The 24,128-nt window shown below is 52.3% G+C and overlaps 1 protein-coding gene across 1 annotated transcript in view; it reads right to left on the minus strand.

Annotated features, from left to right (window-relative positions):
• Positions 1-24,128, minus strand: part of SNED1 (sushi, nidogen and EGF like domains 1) — a 67,738-nt gene that overhangs the window by 22,735 nt on the left and 20,875 nt on the right. Inside the window, exons 2-11 of the mRNA XM_031957480.1 lie at positions 17,336-17,623; positions 15,570-15,710; positions 13,963-14,125; positions 7,428-7,553; positions 7,094-7,207; positions 6,117-6,230; positions 5,809-5,922; positions 5,490-5,606; positions 1,920-2,045; positions 439-543 (exon numbers count right to left, since the gene is read on the minus strand). Coding sequence (XP_031813340.1) covers positions 439-543; positions 1,920-2,045; positions 5,490-5,606; positions 5,809-5,922; positions 6,117-6,230; positions 7,094-7,207; positions 7,428-7,553; positions 13,963-14,125; positions 15,570-15,710; positions 17,336-17,623 — 1,408 coding nt within the window. The remainder of the gene's footprint in view (positions 1-438; positions 544-1,919; positions 2,046-5,489; positions 5,607-5,808; positions 5,923-6,116; positions 6,231-7,093; positions 7,208-7,427; positions 7,554-13,962; positions 14,126-15,569; positions 15,711-17,335; positions 17,624-24,128) is intronic.

Below are 24,128 nucleotides of genomic sequence, written 5' to 3' on the forward strand. Positions count from 1 at the left end.
TCTGTCTCTCCCTCTCCCTCCCTCTCGCTGTCTCTCTGTCTCTTTCTCTGTATCTCTGTCTCTTTTTCCTCCCTTCTTCTCCCCCTGCCGCCCCCTTTTTTAGGCATCACAGATTTAGAGCCAGAAGGGAATACAGAAGCCATCTTGCTAAACCCCTTCTCTACCAATGGGGAAACTGAGGCACAGAAACCCTAAATGCCTGGCCCATGAGCAGCTCACATTTGTCCTGTGCTGCTAAAGGAGTCCTTTTCAGTAAGGATGGCTCCTAGCTCAAGCTGGAGATGCCCCACTGAGGGGAAACCAGCCCGTGGGGTAATAAGGGATCTAGAGGGGTGCAGGGGCAGCTGCAGGGGGGTTGGGGATGGGCCACGACACCTCTGGGCAGGGGGTGGGGTTTGTGTCAGGAAAGGAGGAGACATTTGCTCTCGTGCTCCCTACCGAATTCACAGAGGAGTCCGAAATATCCCGGGGGGCAGTGGCAGATGGTGAAGTTCCCATCCAGGCATCGCCCCCCATTGCGGCACTCGCAGTCTTCGGGGAGCTCTACAAAGACCCAGAAACAAGGACACCCCTTGGTGAGAAAAAAGGACCCGCGACACTGAAATGTTTGTAGCAGTGGGTCTGGGCTTGTGATGGTGGCAAAGACCCGGAGAGAAAGTCACTGTCTGAGCAGGAGAGGGCTCAAGCGGCTGCTGCAGAGGAGCTGAGGAAAGGCTGCCGGCTGAAAGGACGGAGGGGATGAACCCCGAGGGGTGTGGGGAGGCTTGGATGGGCCGATGCTGAGCCAAGAAAGCAGCGTAAATAGTCACTACAACAGTGGACGTGGAGATAACAAAATTCTGCCAAAAAGCCAAGGGGAGAGGTGCCAAATCGCCCCCAACAAGCACGGCCCCCATGCATAGGAAGGGGAACATCGGCACCCACTGTGTGGCAGGCGGGTGGCCCGTGGGCATGCAAGCGTTGCTTGGCTTTGGAATTTTGGGATATATTCATCAATTTTGCTGAACTGTTTTCTTTTTCTCTAAAAATGTTTTTGTTTTAGGGGATTGCCTTTTGTGAGGGGGTTGAGGGAAAATCCGGGGAAACTTGGAAAATGAAAGAGAGCAACAAAAATTTCAAAAAAGGGAGAAAGGACCCAGAGTGTTAGGGCCTGGTCCTCCTGGCTGCCAGAGCCCCGGACTTCTGACTCAGGTGGGCCCAGGAGAGTGCTGAGGAGCTGTGGTGGGGGGACAGCTGGTGGTGAGCCAGCACCCTTGTTGCCGAGCCCTGGGGGGGGTGCATGTTTTGCCTGGGACCTCAGGCAGCTTACAAGCCAGATTTTTCATAAAACTTCCCCCAGGAACTCATCCAGCACAGGGCCCGTGGGCTCACAAACTGCCTGTGTACTCAGACCCCCTGCCCCCTGAATCATGTTGCTTTACTCCAGGGAGGAAAACCTCTCTGACTTGTCCTCCTTCCTTGTTGTAACACAGCCCAGAAACCTGGGGACTCCCTGGTTTTAAACTCTATCTATAGGCAGCAGGAGAGTGAGAAAAACCAAGGTTCTTTTTTTTTTTTTCCAGGTCTAAACAATAGTTGCAGCCTCTCCTGGGTGCCCGGCCGGGGGAACGCCAAGTTCCTCCCTGAAGGACTTCGCCTCCTTCCTCTTGCATGTGGACAGGAGGGGAGAGAAAGGTAAAGAGATGCCCTGATGTCGCCTTGATCACAGCCCAAGTGACACACACACACACACACACACCCCTCCCACCATTGACCCTTCCTCGATGAAGCATTGCTGAGGTGACCGATGAAGCAGTCAGGCTTGGGGCTCTGCCTCACCAGGGACCGAGCCACTTGAGCTGTTTTTCCAACTGCCCGACTGCCCCCCACTTGAAGATGAAGGTTCCGAGGGCTCTAATGGGAACCAATGCCATCCTTACTTTCTGCACAGTTGTGGCCCGTGTATCCATCAGGACATTCGCAGATGTAGCCCTGGTCCGTCTCCAGGCAGGTGCCCTCATTCTGGCATGGGTTAGAGAGACAGGCGCTTGGGATTCTGGGTCCCCCTGCAAGAAAACATCCCAGTGAAGCACAGGAAGAAGGAGAAAGGACTCATGAAGAAGCGGCGGGAATTTTTTGATTTTATCTCCCTAATTAGACTGTGTGGTCCTTGAATAGTCAGGATCACATTTTGTGCAGAGTAAACCTTGAAGAAATCTTGTCTGTGTTTAAATCACACCTTTTTTGGGGGGATCTAACAGCAGTTAAATATTTAGCTTCTATAAGGCTTGAAGTTGAAGAATTTGGGTTTGAAGGGAGTTTAGCGCAGCAACCATTTGTTAAACACCTACTATATTCAAGGCACCGAGTAAGACTTTAGGGACATGGAGAACTTTGCATGGCAAAGGGGCATGGAGAAAGTTGCAACCGTCTCGGTCTGAGAGAGCGTCCGTCCTCTGGAAGGTTCAGAAAAGGCCTTCTGTAGAAGACGGCTACTGGGCCAAAGGGCAAGAGGCAATGAGGGGATGGTCTTCCCAACCTGGGAGATCACCTATGCTAAGGTATAGACGCAGGAGGGCCAGTAGGCTCATTTCACTAGAATGGAGAGTAGAGAGGGAGTAATAACGACCGCTAACATTTATATTAATGCTTTAAATTTTGTAAAATACTTAAAACATGTCATCACACGTGGTCCTCATGACAACTTTTGAAGTAGATACTAGTCAAGTATTATCCCTATTCTACACACGAGGAAACAAAGGCAGAAAAGGCTTATTGCCTTGTCCAGGAATGCATAGATAGTAAGTATCTGAGATAGAATTTGAACTTGGGCCTTTCTGACTAAGTCTCACACTTTGTTCACTTAATTTCCTAAATAAGCCTAGGAGAGAGAGAGACCTTAGAATCACCTCATCCGGCTTCTTCACTTGACAGAAGAAGAGACTGAGGGCCGGAGGAAGGGACTGACATCACACAGAGATGAAAAAGCAGATCCGGGATTTGACGGAGGCCAAGGCCAGTGTTGCCAGTGCCATGCTGATCCCTCTCTTACCCATGTATCAAGACTCAAGTTCAAGCCATCTGGTTTTTAGTGAGGTGAAGCTGACCTAACCAGGACAGCAAGCATAGGATCTGTCTGTGCTCCAGCTGTCTATAAGTTCTGCAGCTGCCTGTGAGTGGGGCCAAACTCCAGGGCGGGTGCCCTGGCACACACGGTCAAGGCCCCCTGTACCCTGTGCTCCCCTTGTCACTTCTCCTAACCATGCAGCAAGACTCAGGTTCAAGCCATCTGGTTTTTAGTGAGGTGAAGCTGACCTAACCAGGACAGCAAGCACAGGATTTGTCTGTGCTCCAGGTGTCTATAAGTTCTGCAGCTGCCTGTGAGTGGGGCCAAACTCCAGGGCGGGTGCCCTGGCACACACGGTCGAGGCCTCCTGTGCCCGCCTTGCCACTTCTCATTTATCCAACCACGAACTTTCTTATGGACGCTGACTGATGAACAACACACCCAGCTTGGGTCTAGTCTCTGCTTTCCTGCTATGGAGTGATCACAAAACTCCGTCCATTCTTGGTGCCTTATGGTCCCCATCTGATAAAAGCAAGTCATTTGTTCGTGCTGGGGCACGGGGCGGGGGCTCGTCACAGCGGCGAGCGCGTGGTCTTTGAGCCACTGAGAATTCTGGGGACGACTCTTCCTCTTTCTCCCCACAGGACTGCAGACACCAAGCACTGGGCTTTCTCCTCCGATGCTTCCTGGCCCCCGGCCCAGGACATGAGGGAAGAACTTTGCAACCTGCAGGGGGCTCCATAAGCTCAGCCTCTGAATCCTTTTTGTTGGCTGGGAAGCCACCAGCTGGGGGGGACGCTCAGGTCTGAATGGCTGAGGATGCTGAAGCTCAGCTCGAGAGGCTCATCCCCAGGCTGGCCCCAGGAAGATCTTCCAGGTTCCAGAGGAGCTGGGCTCGGTGGAAAGTTTGCCTTCTCACTCCCCATCCCTTGAACTACGGCTGCGTGGGCTGCTACTGTTTGGAGGCTGGGGGACGGGCAGGGGGAAGCCCCTCACTGCTGAGGAGACGGCTCCCAGCCCATGTTGGGCTCTCCGGAGCAACAGCCCAAGGTCAGGGACGGTTCTCGGCATGTGGTTCCCATGGAGATGCTCTGTTATGGTTTAAAAATAACTCCCATGTGCACTGACCAAGGCTGCATTATCAGTGATACTGCAGGAAAGGAAGGAAGGCCATTGACTTGAGATGGTCTCTTCACTTAATCTCCCTTCGATAAGTGTCCCCATCCAGACGAGCTCAGCCGTGCTGGTGTCCCGGACACCTCAGCTCTCCCTTGCTCTTCTCTCTTAACCGGGACAAAGGTGCTGCCGGGCCCGCTTTCCAGGCCCTCACCAGACGAGTTGCCTTCCCGGCCGAAGTCTCTTAGCTGCGATCTTGGTGGAGACCAGAATAGTTAGTGAGAGCGCTTGGCCGTTTCACGAGGCGGAGCTGCTTTGTGAGGTGTTACTGACACTCAGCTCGTAAGAGACCTCATGAGGGACTCCAGAGATACTCTGGAAGGAACGGCTTTTGGTCAGTCAGTCAACTATCCTTTATTTCTATGCTGGGAACAGAACCTGGTCGCTGCTCTTCAGGAACTCACGTTCTGATGCTACATGCGGTGTCATAGGGGGTCACCTCCTGAAGAGGCTGAAATTTGTGCCGGAGGAGCCGGAGCTGGAGGGCAGGAGGGAGGGTGTTCCGGCCATGGAGTTGGGGGGAGTGATCACAAGTATGAAGGCCAGTGGGAATGTCCAAGGGGGAGCAGAAAGAGCCTCGACGCTGCTGAAGGTTGACTAGAACTGAACACCTTAAGTGATTCTAGCTGTCAGTTAGGACCCTGCCTTGCTGTGGGACCTAGAACAAGGTCATATGCAGCCAGGATCATCCTGTCCAGCCATAGGGAATTCATGTTGGCTCTGGGCTGGACAGCCACCATGTCAGATGGTCAAACCAGCTCCCCATTGGGCCTTGCTAAATATGTCACGTCTTTTATCTAGAAAAGAACTTGGCAGGAGTGGGTTTTTCAAGAAATGCTTCTGCTACTGAGTTGAATGCTTTCCTTTTGTTTTAAACAATAAACATAGAAAGAGGACTCCCTTGTCCTTTCATTCAGCTGGAATATTGTTTGCAATATGCTCTCGAGGTTCCTTTTTTGTATGTGTAAATCATTTTCATAAAGATTTCATTGAGTTGGGATAACACGCATGATATGGTCGGTAGTCACCGATATTTTCCTGATTTCCTTGTGGTCAGTGGCCAGTGACCAAGGAGGATTCTCCTTCTTTCCGCCACACTATGTGGCTGACTTCTTGGGTCTCCAAGATGTGTACCCAAGGCCATCGTAGACACCCTTGTGCTATTCTCTCTCCTCGGAAAGCCAATGAGCAGGCAAAATCAAGCCCTCATGCTCGGTCTTCCGACCCACCCACGGGGCCGGGTGGCGGCCCATCCCCAGCCGCTTACCATACTGACAGTTGCTGCCATAGTAGCCAGGAGAACACGTGCAGATGTAGCGCCCAGGGCGGATGTAGTTGCAGGTCTGCCTGTCCCTGCAGCTCCGGGCTTCACAGGATGACTGGTCTAGGAAGAATGGGAAGGAGAGAACCTTAGCAGAGCCAGGCAGTGTCTGCAGAGCTTACGGACACCGGAGGCAGGCCCGGCTTGGGTGGCAGAAAGTAAGAAGAAAGAAGAACTACCAAGATGACTTGTGAGGGGAAGATTGGAAGTGACCTGGGCAGCGTGCCCAGGACTGGCCAGTCCCACACGCAAGGAGACCCCTTACCTAACTCGCAGCGAGGCCCAGTGAAGGGCTCCGAGCACAGGCAGGTGTAGTTAGCCACCAGGTCGACACATTTGCCTCCATTCAGGCACGGGTCGGAGTCACACTCATTTATATCTGTGGGGACGAATCAAGACACGTAAGGGAATTAGGCTGGTGGCCAGTAGGGCAGGTGGCGTCACCTCACTTTTCAGGTGAAAAAACTGAAACTCAGAGTGAGTGACGGGCCCAGGGCCACACACTGGATTTGACTCCGGATCTTCTGCTTTCAAGCCCAGCCCTCTCCACAGTGCGGCCAGCTGGCTTCTTACCGATTTCGCAGCTCTCTCCCGTGTATCCTGGCTGGCACACGCACACCGCTGTCCCGTTTGCAGCCCGGCACTCTCCGCCATTCTGGCAGGCCTTAGCGTCACAAGGGGATTGTACTGAACAAGGGAGACACAAGATTAAATGCAAAGGTCTCTAGTAGAACTGGAATTTGGGCACGAGGGCAGCGTTGGGGTCATATCTGGGGTCATCTACAAGAAGGAAATCATGAAGAGAGAAGAAGGGATGAGGGTGGGACTTCAGGCTCTGTAGAGACAGTGATAGGCTTGGAGTCAAGAAGATGAATCCAAATCCTGCACCGTTCAGTTAACGTCAGTCTGTCTCATCTATAAAATAGCAGTAATAATAGTGCCTGCTCCTGTGAGGTGTAAATGATATATATTTTTAAAAATTCTATATTTTATTTTCCCTCCTAAATACATGTTAAAATTTTTTAAACATTTTAAATTTAATTTTAAATCAATTTACTAATTAGATTTAAATTAAAAATTAAATTAAATTAAAAAAACTTTAAATTTAAATTAAATTTAAAAAACTTTAAATTTAAATTAAATTTAAAAAACTTTAAATTTAAATTAAATTTAAAAAACTTTAAATTTAAATTAAATTTAAAAATGCAATTTTAAACATTTAAAACAATTTAGAGTTTCAAATTCTATCCCTCCCTCTCCCCAAATAGTAAGCAATCAGACATCGATTATCTATGAGATAATATTTCTAGAGTTTTGCAAACTTCTAAGTATGCTATAAAGGTTGGCTGTTGTCATTATTTTTATTACTAGCATTATTATTCTCTGAGGAAAACATCTGAGCTGCCATTTCTATGACACTTGAAAGTTTGTAGAGTGTTTTACCTGCATTTGAGCCTCACAATAATGCCGGGAAACCAAAAAGGGGGGTGTGTTTGAAATCTGAAGGGCCGGGGATATGGATGGACTTTCTTTCGGATGCTGTGTCTTACCTGTCCCACAGGTGGGCCCTTTGAAGCCCGGGGGGCACTGACAGCTGAACGTGTTTACACCGTGCGTGCAGGTCCCTCCGTTCTGACATGGGTGGGAGGCACATTCATTCACATCTGAAAGACAGACCATGAGACCTTGCTTTAAGAAGACCACATCTGCCCAAGCCAGAACTTGGAGAACGGCTGAATTAGGGTCGGTTTTCTCAAAGCCTTGATTTCCTCCACATGAGCAGGGGAGCATCCTTTCCATGGGCATTCCCTATGCCGACGGAGAACCGGCATCACAACCCCGAGGCACCGGCGCGGGGCGCAGTCCTTCCGGACAGACACTTACCCAGGTGGCATTTTTTCCCCGTGAAGCCTGCAAGGCAGGAGCAGGTATAGGAGGGGTTCCCAGTGATACAGTCGTCAATACACTTGCCTCCGTTCAGACAAGGACGGAGGGTCAGACACACAGAAGCTGCCGACATAAAACAGAAAAGCTTTTCACTCTAAGAAGGCACAATCAGGACTTTTTCTTCTAACATTCGGGCAGGGTGCTCGCACTAGAAAGGAGTTTCCCTTTATTCTGGGATTTGCTCATAAATTGATTAAAATAAAAGGGTGAGGGACTGGACTGATTTCATTGGTGAGTAGAATTGCAAATAAGGGAAAGCCCTTCCCAATGCACCTTTTCAGTACCTCCCGGTTTCAGAAAATTGACTAGAACCCTGTGAGCTTAAGTGGTTTGCCCTGGGCCACAAGTCCAGTACTTAAATCCTCATTAAAAAATATAATTAAAAAAAGATTCCCCATTGGAACCCCTATGAGCTGTGCCTTGGGTCTGAGGGAGTTTTCCTGACTGCAAGCCAACTCTTCATCCACCAGCATATCCTAGAGCATGCTGCCTGACACATAGTAGGAACTTTATAAATTCTCCTCCACCCCCATATCTTAGAACATGCTGCCTGATACACACTATGAACTTTATAAATTCTCATCCACCCCATATCCTAGAGCATGCTGCCTGACACATAGTAGGAACTTTATAAATTCTCATCCACCCCCATATCTTAGAATATGCTGCCTGACAGTAGGAACTTTATAAATTCTCGTCCACCAGCATGTCTTAGAGCCTGCTGCCTGACACATAGTAGGAACTTTATAAATTCTAATTGAGTGACTGAAATTGCCAGCTGTCTCTAATGTAATAATGATAATAACTCATACTCATTTAGTGCTTTCAGATTTGCAAGGACTTTATGTACATTATCTCATTTGTTGAAAAATAACTCTTGACTGAATGCTCCGTCCTAGGCCCAGGGGAAATCAGTCCAGCTCTGAATAAAACAGAGGCTTGTACACGCTCTCTGGCAGTCTCAGAGGTCTTGGCTATTAGAAGACACGATCCCTTTTGTGCTGGAAAATTTCCCAGTGACTGGATGGCAGAGAATCCACTCTTCTGACATCAGAGAATGGTCCTGAACGCCATTCCAACCCCAGCACAGGACTGGCCGTTCCACGGCAACCGGAAGGATCCTCAGGGGGCCGAGGACCGAACTGCTGCTGCGATTTGCGCCCGTGCCAGGGACGTCCGCTTCTCCCAAGAGTGGGATGCAGGATGACACGGCCTCTGTGTGACGACTTTATAAATCCGGTTTGTGATATTCCATCGGACTCCAGAACCCCAAGTTCTAAGCCCTGTGATCATCGGCACCAGAAGCGAGACGGTACAAAGAGCAGCTTTTATCTTCACTGAGGATTGTCTGGTCCTTGGCCCCTGAGCAAGGAAGGAGAGCCTGCCGCCGCTGCTCAGCCACGGAGCTTCTGTGTCCGACAAGGGGCAAGTCACCGAGGAAGGCCGGCCCCGGGACGTGGACCTCCGGCTTTCCGGAGCTCAGAGGAAGAATACACAGGACATCCAGGCCAGAGAGGTCACGGGGCCGTGGGGCTGGGAGGCCCTTGAGAGCAGAGCTCTGCTGAGGCAGCGCGGGGGCTGCTCCCTGACTTGAGGACAAGACATCAGCCAGACCAGGCAAGCGTGAAGGAACCTAAAAATGTGGCACAAGCCTGTGCCGGGGGGCGAGCCCAGGCGGGCGACGGATGCTCAGGCTGGGACTTGCTTGGGGTGATTGAGGAGGAGGAGGCTTCTTTTTCTCCCTTTTTTCCACTAGGTGAGAAAAAAAGGTGATTCAGGATCCCCGTCGGGGGCATTCTGGAAAGTGCCGCGTTCCAGTCTTGTCCCATGCACTGAACAGCTGGGTGACCTTAATGCCTCCGAGCCTCAGCTCCTTTGTCAGCAACGACAGAAGGTAGCCCACAAGATGGGGGGAGGATCACATGGGGCGCTGAAGTGCCGCGTAAGCTCCGGCCATTGTAGTGACTGTTAGTAATGGGTTCGTAGAGGAAGCCCGGGGGACTGGTGAGAGAGGGGCTCGATGTCCTGGGGGCAGCCCCGGATGGCGTGGCGCAGCCGCTGCTGAGCTCGCAGAGGGTCTCCTCACTCTCATGGACAGTGGGAGGGGATTCCAAAGCTGAAGGGCCTCAGTCAGAAATGAGAAGCAGAGGCAGAGAGACAGAAAGATACCCAGAGAGAGACAGAGAAAGACATAGAGAGATAGAGAGACACAGAGAGAGGCGAGAGCGTCCAGCTCCAGCCTGGTGAGACTGACTCCAGTCCGGCCTAGAAGGGGCCACTGAGCAGAGGGCTGTCAGGGGCAGGCCATGCCAGAGGAGCCCGTGTCCCTTTATTAGACGGCTGACAGAGTGATGCCGTAGGCACAGAACATGAACATTTGTGCAAAGGCCTGGACAGTCAATGGCCCTTTCCTGGTGGATCCCCGGGCGGTTTGGTAGATGTGAGAGTGCTGGTGGGACGGCCCAAGAGTAATAACTAATGGGGGACATGAGAGAAGCCCCTAGCGCAGTGTCTCGGAGACTTTCCATCCGCATTCTGGAGGAACCACGCCCAGCACGGTTCTGGGCTTTGTGCAGGACAGAGATCTGGGAGGTGAGTGACCCTTCATAGTCGGTTCCCGGCAGAGATCTCACCAGCCTAGAGTGAAAGTCAGAGGGAGGAGAGCGGCGCCCTGCTCAGGGCCAGTCGGACTGTTAGGGACAGCGACCTCTGGGATGAATGGGGGCATCCGGGGGCCCCGGGGTCTCTTAGCTGAGGGTCGAGCTGGGGGGCAGGGGTCACTACCTGTTGGATTTTTAAAATATGCATAATGGGAGCGCCGTGCAGGGGATGCACATCCCAATTTGCTTCCCGCCATCACCCCAAGAGGACGGGGCACGTCCCACATCACGAGGAACACCGTTCTCCCAGGTTCCCTCTCAGCCCTTGCGCTTTTCTTCTCCATCACGTGCTTTGTTGTCCTGGTGGGTTCTTTCTCTGGACTCCTGGTATAGCGCCCACATTTCTGCTCTTCCTGAGTCTTCAGCCCCAAGACCGGGACCCTCTTTTCTTCCTTCTTCCTTTTAATAAGACCCCCCCCCCCTCTTAACCGTGGCTTCCTCACTTCTCCCTGCAGATGCTGGGCTTCGGCCTCCACCCACTCGGAGGTGAGGTGCTCCTGTGTCTTCTCTTCCAACACTTCTTGTGTGTGTGAGTGTGTGAGTGAGTGTGTGTGTGATTATGTGTGTTTGTGTGTGTGTAAAACACAAAATCATCCAGGAGAGCAGGCAGCCTGGAGTCAGATTTTGACGGGTGTAAGTGTCAGATGCAGGAGTCTGTATTTCTAGGACGTGACATGGAACCACTGGACCCGTGCCAGATAAATCGTCCTCCCGTCCCTTCCTGAAGTCCTCCAGGGCAGGGGCCTGTGTGTTCCCCGAGCAGCCCCGTTCTGCATGGGAATAATGGCTTTGGGGGCTTTTTCATCGGTCTGACTCTGTCTCTTTGTAGCTTTTCTCCACAGCTCCCTTTGATCCTCTGAATGGCCAGCAGATGGGTCTCACTGTGGAGGTGTTCTGGGAGGCAGCCTTAGTCTCAGTTGAAATAAATAATTATTCCAAAATCTCAGCCAGCTGGTAAAAATGCAAACGTTTATTTCTCCTTCCAAATTAGCCCGGTTAGTTGAGGCCTATCTCTCTACTTGAGCTCTTGCAGCTTTGTCCTTGGCTTCTGCCTCTGCTTTCTTCAGCCTCCAGCTCAACTCCAACTCGTGGCTTCTCAATCTCCAACTGAGGCGAGTATGCTTCTGTATCTCCCAGAGTGCTCTGTCTCCAACCCCAGTCGAAGTTTCCCAGAACTCTCTTGCGTCGCTCACTGGAATATGCTACTTCTCTGAGAGTGGGATTGTGGGATATCTCCCAGCATGCTCTCTGAAATCTCCCAAACATGTGAACTCCATTGAGTTCTTAGATACTTATGAGCTCTCTAAAGGTGTGAACACAAGCATTGTTTCCATCAGTTGTACTTAGTACCTAGTTCAAGTTCTGGCCCAAAATAACTCTAAGATTAAATCAACTCCAATGGCTTAACACTTTGTAAAGATTCCAACATCTCACCTCTCCTCTCCCCCAGATCTTGTCTCCTACTAGCTCAGTGCCTGCCCCCCCCCCCATCCTCCCCCTCTCTCCCTGTAGCCCTGTCCCCAGCCCTGTAGCTCTCCCGGCCACGTTCTGGCTCTTTCTTCCGACTCGCTCCATATGCAGACTCTTGTACAGGCGAGACCCGGGTTCAGCAGCTGTGCCCAGGGAGGCCACGCTCTAATGGCCACACAACTGAGCTAACGAAGCTCTTGGCTGGAGAAGCCCCAAGACGCAGGTCAGAGGACCGTCTGTCCCTCCAGAAGCGAACGCTCTGCTCAGGCGTCCGGCCCAGGGCCACGAGGAGTCCTCGGCTCTGCAGGTGACGCGGCTCTGCTCTAGAAGAGGGTCCCCCGCAGACCCCGCTTCCTTCCCGTGCTTTGCTTTGGCTTTGCTGAGTGGGGGAGCTCCCAGCAGGCACTTGAGGGAAGACACTCCTGGCTTGGCCACAAGAGAAGGCGCTTGGAGCCCAGCGTTCCTTAGCTGGGGCGGAGCCATCACCCCTTTCTCCCCCATGTTCCTCCTCCTCTCAGTGCCGCTTCCTCCCCTGCCATCGTTGCTGCTGAAGTTGACAGGGTCAGTCCTGTCTCCACCTTCCTGCCCCTTGGTGGGGTCCTAATGTCTGACCTTCCCCCAACCATCGCTTCTCTTCTTCCTATTTCACCGTCCATTCCTCTGCCTGCCCTCAAACTGTGGACCCGGAGGGACCTGGAGGGAGCCTGAGGCTGTTCAAGCCGATCTGTCTGTTACCAGGCTCCCTCTCCCCCATTCCTGGCCAGGGGTCTTGCAGCCTGGCTTGGAGGCCTCTGGTGTTCTGAGATCTTCCTCCTCCTCCTTCCATCCTCCCTGACCGCTCCTGAGTGAGGAGAGGCCCTGGATCTCCTGGAGTCTCGCCTTCCTCCGTCCCAGTTTGCTTTCCTCTGGCTCCTTTTTCAGCTTCCACGCACACATCTTGTGATTCCCCTTGGCACACCCTTGGGGTGTGGGTGCGAGCGCAGTGTCGGCTCCGGCCCCCCAGACTTCCTTGTCGGGTCGGCCCTGTTACATCCGTGGAGGGAGACCCTGGCCCAGGGTGAACGTGGCTTGTGTGTGCCACCGTGGCCCGGGGTGAGCTCCCAGCGCAGCCTCTTCCCTGTGATTTTCTGAGACTCAGAGACTCAGACAATTGTAAAAATGGTAGATTTAAAGCTGGGGCTCAGAGGTCACTTGGTCCAACCCCCTCATTTTGCACATAAGGAAACTGAGGCTCAGAGGTAGGGAGGCTTGCCCATGTATAAGTGGCAAAGTCAAGATCGGAACCCAGAGCCTCCTGGCCTTGAAAGTCAAGGGACTTCAGCAATCTTGTTCCAATAATGAGCAAATGGGGACTGGATCCCAGGTTTTCAGAGTTTAGCTTTTGCCAGTCCCTTCTAATGGCTTTTCCTCATCCCCAAATTTTGATTTATCTAAACAGTGCTCTTTTCTCAACAAGACCCTTTTGTTCCTCTCCCTCCTTCCCTCTCTTTCTCCCTCCCTTCCTTTTCTTCTCTTTCCCTACTTTTTCTTCCTTCCCTCCCTTCCATTTGTCCTCATTCCCTCCCTCGCTCCCTCTCTTCCTTCCTTTTCCCTTTTCTCCCTTACTTCCTCCTTCTTGCTCTTCTACTTCTTCCTTCCTTCCTTTTCCTCTCTCCAATTTTTCCCTTTCCCTTTCTTTTCCTCCATTCCATTCTCCTTCCCTCTCTTCTACTTTTCTTTCTTTCTTTCCTTCCTCATTTCCTTACTTTCCTTCTTTCCTCCCTCTCTCTATGTCTTTCTCCCTCCTTTCCTTCCTTCTTCCTTCCTTTTTTCTCACTCCCTTTCTTCCTTTTCCATCCTTTCCCTTTATTTTCCACCCTTCCTTCCTCCTTCCTTCTCTTCTACTCTTCCTTCCTTCCTTCTTTCCTTCTTCACTTCCATGTCCTCCCTTTCCCTTTCTTTTCCTTCCTTCCTTCTTCCCGCTCTTCTACTTTTCCTCCCTCCCTTCTTTCTTTCCTCTCTTCTACTTTTCCTTCCTTCCTTCTTCCTTTCCTCTCTTCTACTTTTCCTTCCTTTCTTTTCTTCTACTTTTCCTTCTTCCCTCTCTCCCTCCTCCCTCCCTTCCTTCTCCCTCTCTTCATCCATGATAATTCCATCAGGCACATGATGTGGCCCAGGGATAATGCCTTTAAGGGGCTCACTCCCTCCTGAGCCCCAGAGGCTCCACCCCTCACAGGACCCCCGCCTGGAAGCGACAAGATGGGCACTGGAACAAAACGGGGGCAAAAAGAAAACCCGGCGCCTCGCTGCCCTCCTCCCCCGCCCCGCCCCAAAGGGCAGACGCCTAGTGACCGTCCTCTTACTTGTGTTGCTGCAGCCCCCCACTTGCACCTGGGCATCATCGATTCTGAACACCCATCGCCCGGGGATACCCACATTTGTCGTCATCTCCACGTTGACGATGTCATCGGTGCGGGAGCCAGGGATGTTGAAGTAACGTTTCCCATCACCAGCATTGAACCCTGCCTGGGGACACAAGGGCAGCGAGTCAGGATCCCGGGCCAGAGGGTGGTGACAAGAGCCGCCCGGCAGAGGGGAGGTGCCGGCCTCGGGGCCAGAAAGTCAGGGTTTGTGTCCTGCCACACGCTAACCACGGGCCTTCCCTCTGAGGCGAGAACCTTGGAGGTGGGAGCTATCCTTCTCCCCATTTTACAGACAAGGAAACCGGAGCTCGGAGAGGCTGTGCCCACTTAGCCGTCACCCAGTCCCTGCCTTTGGGCCTCCTAAAGGGCTCATCCCCTGCACGGAACATCGGGCACATCTCCAGCTGCCCCATCCGGTGCCCACATTTCACTTTCTGGACCTGGGCAGTGCCGACACTTCTGCCCCCTTCAGAGAGTCCACCATGGGGGTGAGGCTCCGTGCTTCTTGGGAGACTGACGTAAGTTTGCTACATAGCCCTGGCGACCAACCCGGCGGCATTCGGACAGCGATGGACACCAGCACTGCCGGTTCCACTGCCAGCTTTCTCTCTGCTCTCCACTTGGGAAGGAACCGCTTGTCCAGAGGGGAGGACGTGAGAGCCCTTTGGAAAAGACCAATCTTCTCCTGCTCTAGGGCCATGTTCTTACAGGCTCTAGAGTTCTCACAGACCTGGTCCTGTGCGGTGCCGTGGTTCATTCAGACTGAGTGCCGCAGCTGGAACGGCACCCCCCCCTCCCTGTGGGAGCTGGTAGGTCACGGGAAGACGGATCAGGAAGGCCGCCCAGACCCAAGAAGATGAGCTGGCTTGTTCCTGGGCCTAACCATGGAGAGGACCTCAGGATTCAGTCAGCCTGAGCCTCACTGTGCCGAGGAGGGAACCAAAGCCCAGGGAGGTGACCACCCTGGAGCTGACTCTGGGGAAGGGGGAGAGGAGGCCCCTCCAGCGGCACCTGCAGCTACGTCTCATTCTGCAGGCATCCAGGCGGGCCCAGAGCCCAGACTGTGGATGGGGACTGGCATGGGCCTTTCAGAGTCCGAAACCTCCCCCTTTACACCTGGGATCTGGGATTTCCTGCTCGCTGAGGACCCTCAGAGTGACCCGGGCACAGTGCCCACCACAGTGCAGCTGGTGGCAAATGCTGGCACTTCTGGGCTCCGCAGGAAAGAACAAAGGGATTAAGTAAAAACAAGAGGGCAAATTTCTTGTTGCTGAAGTGGCTGCTCTTGAATTCTGAGGCTGGGGGGAGCGGGGGGAAGCCAAGCTGGCGGCAAGGCGGAAGAGGACAGAACCCGATGGCACCGGCCAATGTAAAGAACACAGCCCAGCCAAACCCTCAGCGCCAAGGGGAGACGGAGGGAAAACCCAGACCCTCCCCATGCTCTGGAGGAGTGCTCTGAGAGCCCAGAAACACCCCCACCACCATCCCCCCCAACCGCAGGGAGAAGTGTCTGGGAAGGTGCCCCCCCCCGTGCCAGCCGAGCCTACCTGTGCGGCAATGCCTCCCAGCCCTGCCAGGTCGCCCCCGCTGCTGGCGTGCATGCCCGTGGTCCACACAATGGACTCGTAGTTGAATATGGTAAAAGACAAGTTGCCGTCCGTGATGAGGACAATCTGGAAGGTGTTCACCTAGGGAGAAAGAATCATAGAACGTGGAACGTCTGAGCTGGGAGGGCCCCGGGACATAGAACGTAGAACATCTGAGGGGAGGGGCCCAGGACACAGAACACTGAATCAGGTCTGGGAAGGCCCTTAGAACATATGGAGCATGGAAGGATAGAACCAGGAGAGACCTTCAAATATAGAATGCTGAATGTCAGAGCTGGGAGGTCCTTTAGGACAAAGAACACGGAATGTCAGATTTAGCACCAAATCTACAGTATATCATAGTAATATCTCATTTATTTGACATCCTTAGGGAATCATGTGCTCTATGTATGAATGTTCTAGATAACTAAAGACATCTTTCAAAGATTTTTGATAGAAATCTCTCTAAAACATCATACACCATATGTCTTTTGCGGGGAGGAGCTAATTGGGGTTAAATGATTTGCCCAGGATCCCACAGTGATTGTCAAGTATCTGGGCCTGAATTTGAATTCAGGTCCTCCTGACTTCAGGGCTGGCATTCTACCCCCTGTGTCACAGAGCAGGCCCCCCATGCCATCTTAAACAGAGCATCCTGAACCTAATTTAGCTTTTCCTGAAAGACTCAATCCCTGCCAAGTTCTTGGAGCTGGGGGTGGGACTAAGGTTGATAAGCCCTTTTGCCCCAAACCTCAGTGGCTCCAATCTGAGTTCTTACTGTTCTTGGATCTATTTTATATAGTTTTTTTCCATCTCTTTTCACTGTCAAACTGTCCCTGCTTGTTATTGCCAGCTTGCAGCAAGTCTCCTTGTACCCTCAAACTTCTTCCTGCCGTGTTATTTGCTAGCAATAACGGTGTCTAGAAGTCATGAATCTGAGGTTCTGAACAAGGGTCTCCCCTCTGATCTTGAATAACATTTATGACCCTTCCTTAGAGACGTCCTGCCTCGCCCAGGCTGAACAAGGCAGCATGTGCACCCCTGTGGGGGCTCATCTTTCTTCATCTTCCCCCAGTGAAGGAGAACCTTCTCCCCCTGAGGCAGTGTCTCCAGGGAGCTGTTCCTGCCCCCAGACCTAATTAATTTCTTGGCAGCATCCCCTTCTGTTGGCCTCCCTCTGCTCTCCTACATGACAGCCTCCCCAGGACCCCCCTTCACTTCTAAGGTTGGTGGAAGAAAGGAGTCGGACTCCGAAGAAGTGGAGGGACTTTGGCCAGGGGTGTCTTGGAGCCCCTGAGCTAAAGGACCCGAGACAGACGGGAGACAGACGGGCTCTTCTCTATCACATAGGATGGGACCAGCATTTGAGCAGATGGGCTGAGGGTGTCTAGGACTGTGTGCGCCTTCTTAGAAAATGATTCTAATTCATAAGGGCAGTTCTTAGTTATCCAGAAAGGTGAGTGTTGAGAGAAGTCTGGATTACCGAGATGGCTGTCTACGTGGTCTAGAACTAGGGAGGACAATTATACTGAGAGATCTTTACGCCAGAGGGAATCCCCAAAGGAACAGGTCCAGATTAGTTATGGGCATGGCTGTGTCAAGTAGGGTAGAACTTGCAAGCAGAGAACAGGTAAGGGGAGAGAGAGCTCTGGGCGGGGGGCGGGGGAACCCCACTCAGGGATTGTATTTGGGTAGAAAGCATGTTTGGACTTAATGGCTGAACTTACCGGAGAAACTGAGCTCCCTCCAAAAAAGGTGACCCGGTGCCAGGTAGCCACAAAAACCCACTGGGCTTGGAAATCGGGGAGCTCCGGGAAGTACCTCCAGATGTCCTCTGTGGCTCTCTGCAGGGTGGGCTGCTCCTTGCTCTCCCGGTAATAGACCTCTCCAGCCCGGCGATTGTCCACATCAGCCCAGAAAGCAGCCACCACGCAGCGGTCTCTAGAGATGGGGAAGGCTACGGGAGTGAATTGGGACACCTCCTTCAGGAAGGAGATGATTCCATTGTTGTTCACCTGTTTGAGAAGAGAAATGAAATCAGCGCTTTTTGTTTTCTCGTTTATTTTTCCTTTTGGATCTCGTTTTTCTTGTGCAGCTCGATAAATGTGGAAACATGTACGGAAGTGCGTGTATTTAACCTATACTGGATTACTTGCTGTCTAGGAGAGGGGGAAAAAAACTAGAACACAAAATTTGTAAGGGTGAACGTTGTAAACTATCTATACATATGTTTTGAAAATAAAAAGCTTTAATAAAAAATCTGCATTGTCTTTCCCCAAGCTTCTCCCCCAGGTGCCTCTTGCTGTCTCAGGCCAGAAGGAGGCTGCTAACCACAAACTCCCTCTGGACCTCAAGCTCCTTCTCATTCTCCATTCTTCTGCTTCTGCTCCAGGCTCTTTCTCCTTGTTGGGAGAAATCCCTCTATGGTTCCCGACCCTCCTTTCTTCTCCAGCAGATTGCCCTACTAGCCTCCTCTTTCTCTCTTTCTTTCCTCCCCCGTTCCTCTCTTTTCAGTCTCTCCCTATCTGCTGAGCCGTTTCCTGCTCCTACAAGCACAGCCAGCCCTCCCCTACTCTTTGTTTCTTTAATAGTTATTTCTTTTTCCAAACACATGCCCTGGTAGTTTTCAACATTCGTCCCGGCAAAACCTCGTGTTCCAATTTTTGTTTCTCCCTTCCTTCCCCCGAGCTCCCTCCCGTGGACAGCAGGCAACCCAATATAGCTTAAACATGTGCAGTTCTTCTAAACAGATTTCCCAATTCATCATGCTGCAGGAGAAATCGGATCAAAAAGGGGAAAAATGAGAGGAAAAAAAAACACCAACAAAAAGTGAAAATCCTGGCTCTGATCCACATTCAGCCTCCGCAGTTTTCTCGGGATGTGGGACTCTCCCTCCCAAGTCTATTGGAATTGCCCCGAATCCCCTCATTCCTGAAAAGAGCCAAGTCCGCGGTTGATCGTCACACATACAACCATCTCTTGGCTCAGCACCAGTTCCTGTCGGTCCCTCCAGCCCTTTCCTAAACCACTCTGCTGGTCGTTCCTTACAGAACAATCATACTCCATCACATTCATGTACCATCCCTCATTCAGCCTTTCCCCCACTGATGGGCGTCCCCTCAGTTTCCAGTTTCCTGCCACCACAAAAGGGCCCCACAGACATTCTTGCACACGTGGGTCCTTTTTCCTCTGATCTCTCTGGGATTCAGGCCAGTAGAAACACTGCTGAGTCAAAGGGGTGTGCACAGTTTGATGCCTTTGGGCACGGTTCCAAATCGCTCTCCATCATGGTTGGTCAGCAAGCGCTTATTAAACACTTACTGTATACCGGGCACTGCGCTGTGTTGGATATACTAAAAGGGGCAAAGCCCAGTCCCTGCCCTCAGACGTCACCCTCTGTGACGGCACAATCTGTGGGTACCCATGGCACCAGGGCTGGTGGAGGCTGGTCTCGGGAGGTGCCACGGGGTGTGCATACGGAAGGGCTTCCTTCCCAGGCCCCTGGGAGGTCACTGCACAGGCTGGAGAGCCATCAGCACGGCCTCCTCCTGGCCCAGCCTGGCCCTGGCTGCCCTGCTCCTCCCGGCCCCTCTGAGAGGAGGACCCTGAGCTGCCAGCAAAGCCTTGGTTCCCCGTCCGTGCCCTCTGGTCCCTGCCCCAGGCAGTGCAGCCCGGCCACCCTGTGGTTGGCTAAGCCCCATCACCAGCTTAATGAGCTGTGCCAGGTCATTAAAGCCCAAGCAGGTGCTCCCAGGCTCCCCGGCCAAGCCCCGCCTTCTGTTCCTTTTCCTAATGAGGTGGGTCTGGCCCCCTCCCAAGAGCCGGGCAGTCCCCATGCTGAGCCTGGGACACAAGGCGGCCGCCCCTGGAGTCGGGGGCTCATTAGTCTAATGAGAAGCCGGGATGTGAGCAGTAAGTGTTTGCCGAGCTCCCTGAGCGCCAGCCCCCTCCCCACTCACCAGGGTTGGCAAGTCAGCTTGGCCCGGGGAGCAGGAGCTGGGCTCTGGCTTATCAGCAGGGAAGTAAGAACTGGAGGGACCTTTCCCAGGATCCTGGACTTTGGGTCAAGAGAACCTGGCCTGACTGACTCAGGACCCGTGGGCTGGAAGGGGACCTCAGAGATCAAAGGGCGATGGGCTGGGAGAGACCTCGGGAGTCATGAGATCAAGAACTCGAATGCTGGAAAAGAGCCCAGAGACCCTCTGGTCCAACCTGGGCCTCTCAGACACGCTGTCATTCGACTTTTTCTTGAGGCTTGTAGTAAGGTAGGGCCTATACTGCTGATAAGCCATTCTTCCTCCTGAGATAGTCCATCCTTCCTCCTGAGATAGTCCATCCTTCCTCCTGAGATAGCCTATCCTTCCTCCTGAGATAGCCTATCCTTCCTCCTGAGATAGCCTATCCCTCCTCCTGAGATAGCCCATCCTTCCTCCTGAGATAGCCTAACCCTCCTCCTGAGATAGCTCACCCCTCCTCCTGAGATAGCCTATCCTTCTTCCTCATTTAGCCTACCCCTCACTGGGAGTCCTGAATTTGAATCCTGTTTTAATACCTACTAGCTGGGGGTGCCCGAGAAAGTTCACTCACCATTTCTGACCTGACCCCGTGGGTGCCTCCCCTCAGGTGTCTGAAACAAGTTGGGAGAACATCAGAACTAGAAAGCAGCCTATTGAGGCCAGGGGAGGGAAAAGGAGGCAACCACCCAGCTGTGGAGGGCTTAGGCCTGGCTCCCCAACTCCAGAAGGGGGCTTTTGGGGGTCACTGGCTCTCTTTTTCTCGTCCAAGGGGCAGTCATCCCCACATCTGGCCGCCGGCCACCGTGACACAGCCCCCCACTGCACCTCTCACCGGACATTTCCCGGACTTCCTGGTGGTGTCCAAGTCGGAAATATAAAAAGAATGGCGATTTTTGTTTATTTCCTTCTTCCATACCAGCTGAGGATCAAAACAAGCTTTCAGGAAATGCGGGACACAAGTGGGTCTCTCCAATGGTGCAGATTGCATCCCATCCACACATGGCTCGGGTGACCTTGGGCAAGTAATTTCTCTCATCAGGTCTTGGGTTCCTCTTCTGTAAATTGAGGGGGGGATGACTAGATAGGCTCTGATTTTTTTTTCTGCTCTTAATTGGGGATCCTATGGAATGGAAGGGGAGGAAATCAGGGAAGGCTTCACAAAGGAGGGGGTACGGGAGTGGAGATGCAAAAGAGGAGGCGCTCCTTCCAGGGCGGAGGGACACTGGCACAAACGCAGTCACCTGCCCCAGGGAAGAGGCAGAGGCCCAGAAAAAGCCTTTCCCAGCTGGGCACACAAAGCCCCCACTCACTAGTCTGGTATGAGGGAAGCCACAGCCTCCGGGACCGGGAGCCAGCAGCAGAAGCCACAAGCGGGGCCTCGGGGGCGGCACCGGCCCGAAGGGCAGCAGGTTCGGCGCAGGTGCGCTCTGGCTCCCGCGGAGGCTTCTGGGAGGTGCCCTGGGGGGGGGTTCCTCCGCTGGTTTCCTCCCTTTGAACAGAATCGGAGGCTGGCGTGGTTCTTGGACCATCTTGGGCTGATGGTCAGTTCATTGGGCACCATTCCCTTGGCTCGGCTTCTGTGCCCGCAAATCACAGGGCGATTTTGCAGCTTGGTAAATAAAATGGATGGCAAGACCAGAAAAGCAAAAGTGAGGGTTTGAGCCTTGGGGCAGAGGACAATGGGCTGGGAGGGAGACCCAGGGGAAGGTGCCTCCCCCAAGCCGGTCCCGTGGGGAAGGAGCAGGGTGCCAGGGGAGGCCCCTTTCCTGGAGGCTTGTTTTGGTCCTTGGCTGGTAGGAGAGAAGGAAACGCCATTCTTATGGTATTTCCGACTTGGACGGGAAGGACGGGAAATGTCCAGTGGCGAGAGCCCACGCTGGGGGCTGTGAGAAGGTGGCTCTGTGGACAGCTGTCCCCCCCCCCCCCAGGAAAGGAGAGCCGGGGACCCCAAGGAGCCCCGTCCGGGGAGCCAAGCCTAACCCCCGCCTGCCTGCCCCGCAGCAGCAGGTCCTTGCCCCTCCTCTGGCCTCAGTTTCCTTCTCTGTAAAGGCAGAGGGTTGGACTAGGTGAGCTCTAGTTCGGATATACCCCAGACTTGCTTCAGACATGGGAAGGGAGACATACAGAGATGTAGGAAGGCAGAGCCTGCCATTCACTCCAGTTAGCACCTTATCTTAAACACCTACTGTGTCCCAGACTCTATACTAGGTCCTCTGGTTCTACTGGGAGAATTCTGCTCTTTCCCACAAGATCTGTGTGATGAAGGGGACAGAGGCCGTGGGAACCTGGGCGGCTCCCCAAGTCCCCGATGTCCAGAGCCTGTCCTGGGAGAGGGACTTTCCTCCTCCAGGAAGCCCCCACCCAAATCTCCCCAGCCCCAAGTCTGCTCTCTGTTCCTCACCACAGGACACTCAGGTGCCCAGACATTCGTCTCCCTAGGACAGTCAACATGAGCATTGTCGTGGGCCCTGAAAGCCACACCCAGAAAATTAATAAATTTATAATTCTATAAATACATAAAATTATAATAAAGGTATTCAGTGAAGAGAGCTGGTCTCGGGGGTCCTGAGTTCAAATCCTCCATTAGCTGTGAGTCTCTGAGAAAGTCATCTAAGCTCACTGAAGCCGACGGCCTCGGGCTCCCTCCTAGCTCTAGTTCTGACCTTTCCATGGTATTTTATAGACAACATCCTCTGGAGGGTCACACAGGCGGCCTCATTTGTGCAGAGTCACTCAGCTGGTCAGATGGGAGGGAGGATTTGGAGGGCTCCCTCTCCAGTTTGATTACTCCTAAAATAGAACCACACAGCAGGGCTGGTGCTAGACTCCCCCTGAATCCCCCATCCCCTGCCCAGACCTCCCAGAGGGGGAGGAGAGAGGGCTTTGCAGGAGCCCATGTGGATTAGCCCATCATCATCACACTGTCAGCCCCCCGAGCAGTCTGGAGCTTCCTCCAGATCCCAGGACATTCCCTTCTCCTAGACTGCCTCTGTTTCCTTTGTCTACACAGGATTGCCTGGGTCCCTGCCTGTCTATGCAGGGATGGCTTGGATCTCTATCTACTACCACCAAAATGGGGGGGTGCAGCTAAGGAGGTGAAAAGGAGACTTGATCAACAGTCCAGAGTGGCCTGGGTTCCAGTCCCACCTTGGACATTTGTTAGCTTTGTATCTCTAGGCAAGGGATTGAATCTCTCTGTGCCTCAGTTTCTCCATCTGAAAAAATGGGGGGGGGTAGGACTTTGACTCAGTGGCCCCCAGATCCTTCCACCTTGGAGTCTCTGATCCCAGGATCCCTCCTGGACAAGAGAGGAGAGGCCTTGGAGCTCAGCCAGGCCACCCACTCACTTTCTAGAAGAAAAAACTGAAGCCCAAAGCATGTATGTGACCATCTCAGGACTGACCACCCAGCTCTTCTCAAGCCAAATCAAGGGCTCGTCCCACTATTCCAGCTGTTTCCCTCCAGGAAGTTTTCCTTGCTCATGGAACACGGCTGACGATGACCTTTCCTCCCTGGGATTTCAGGCTGTTTACGCTGTGGAAGGACTGAAGTCCTTCATTCAACAAGCATTTATTAAGCATCTATTTTAGGATAGATACTTTGTGCCCGATCTGGAAGATATAGAAGTCAAAATGGGTTCCCTGTGACTGAATTTGGGGGGCTCTATCCCATTCCTCAAAGGATCTGGAGCAAGCTTTTGGTTCATCCATCCAAAGATCAAAGCTGATGATTTTTTGCTCCCAGGAAGATTTGTTTTCAAGGCTCTCTCAAGCTTCCACAGGCAGAACCCCAGAGCCTCAGAAGCCATTTAGTTCCATCTATACTAAGAAAAAGAATCTTTATTATATCATATCCTGAAAGTGGGCATCCGGGCTCTACTTGACCCTGAGAGAGCGAGTCAAGGCTACACATGCCTATTATATTAATGACATGTTAGCCCCAAACCTTGGACAGTTCATAAACATTAAAAATCCCCAAACACAAGAAAGCAATTATGAAAACTCACATGGAGGAGTGGGAAAATTAGGAGGAAAAACAAAAACAAGCCATTTGATGGCAGATGACCAGAAACTGAACTGACAGAGGATCAGCCCCTTTGTCCTTTGTCCCATCACCACGAGCCTGAGGTGGAGGGAAGCCACTGAAATAGAAGGTGGTAGTCTGGAGCACAGGAGCTCTCCATCTGGAAAAATCTCATGCTTAAGGATACCTGGGCTCCCTGCAACTCTGCTTATTCCAGATGATTTCACAATTTCCCACTAAGATCTTTCAAAATATAAATAGAACCTGCTCAAGCATTCATTCTGGGCTTCACAAATAAATAGATTCCCTACAAGTAATAGTAATAAGTAAATAATAAGTAAATAGATTGGGAAGGGCTCCTGAAAGCTCAGGAACAGGATGGTTTTTATCTTTGAATTGAATTATAGGTGAGGAAACTGAGCCCTAGAGAGGAAATGTGATTATTCAAGATCACATGAGTAGAAAGTGGTAAAATTTGAAT

This window comes from Sarcophilus harrisii, chromosome 3, assembly GCF_902635505.1.
Source record: "Sarcophilus harrisii chromosome 3, mSarHar1.11, whole genome shotgun sequence".
Lineage (NCBI taxonomy): Eukaryota > Metazoa > Chordata > Mammalia > Dasyuromorphia > Dasyuridae > Sarcophilus > Sarcophilus harrisii.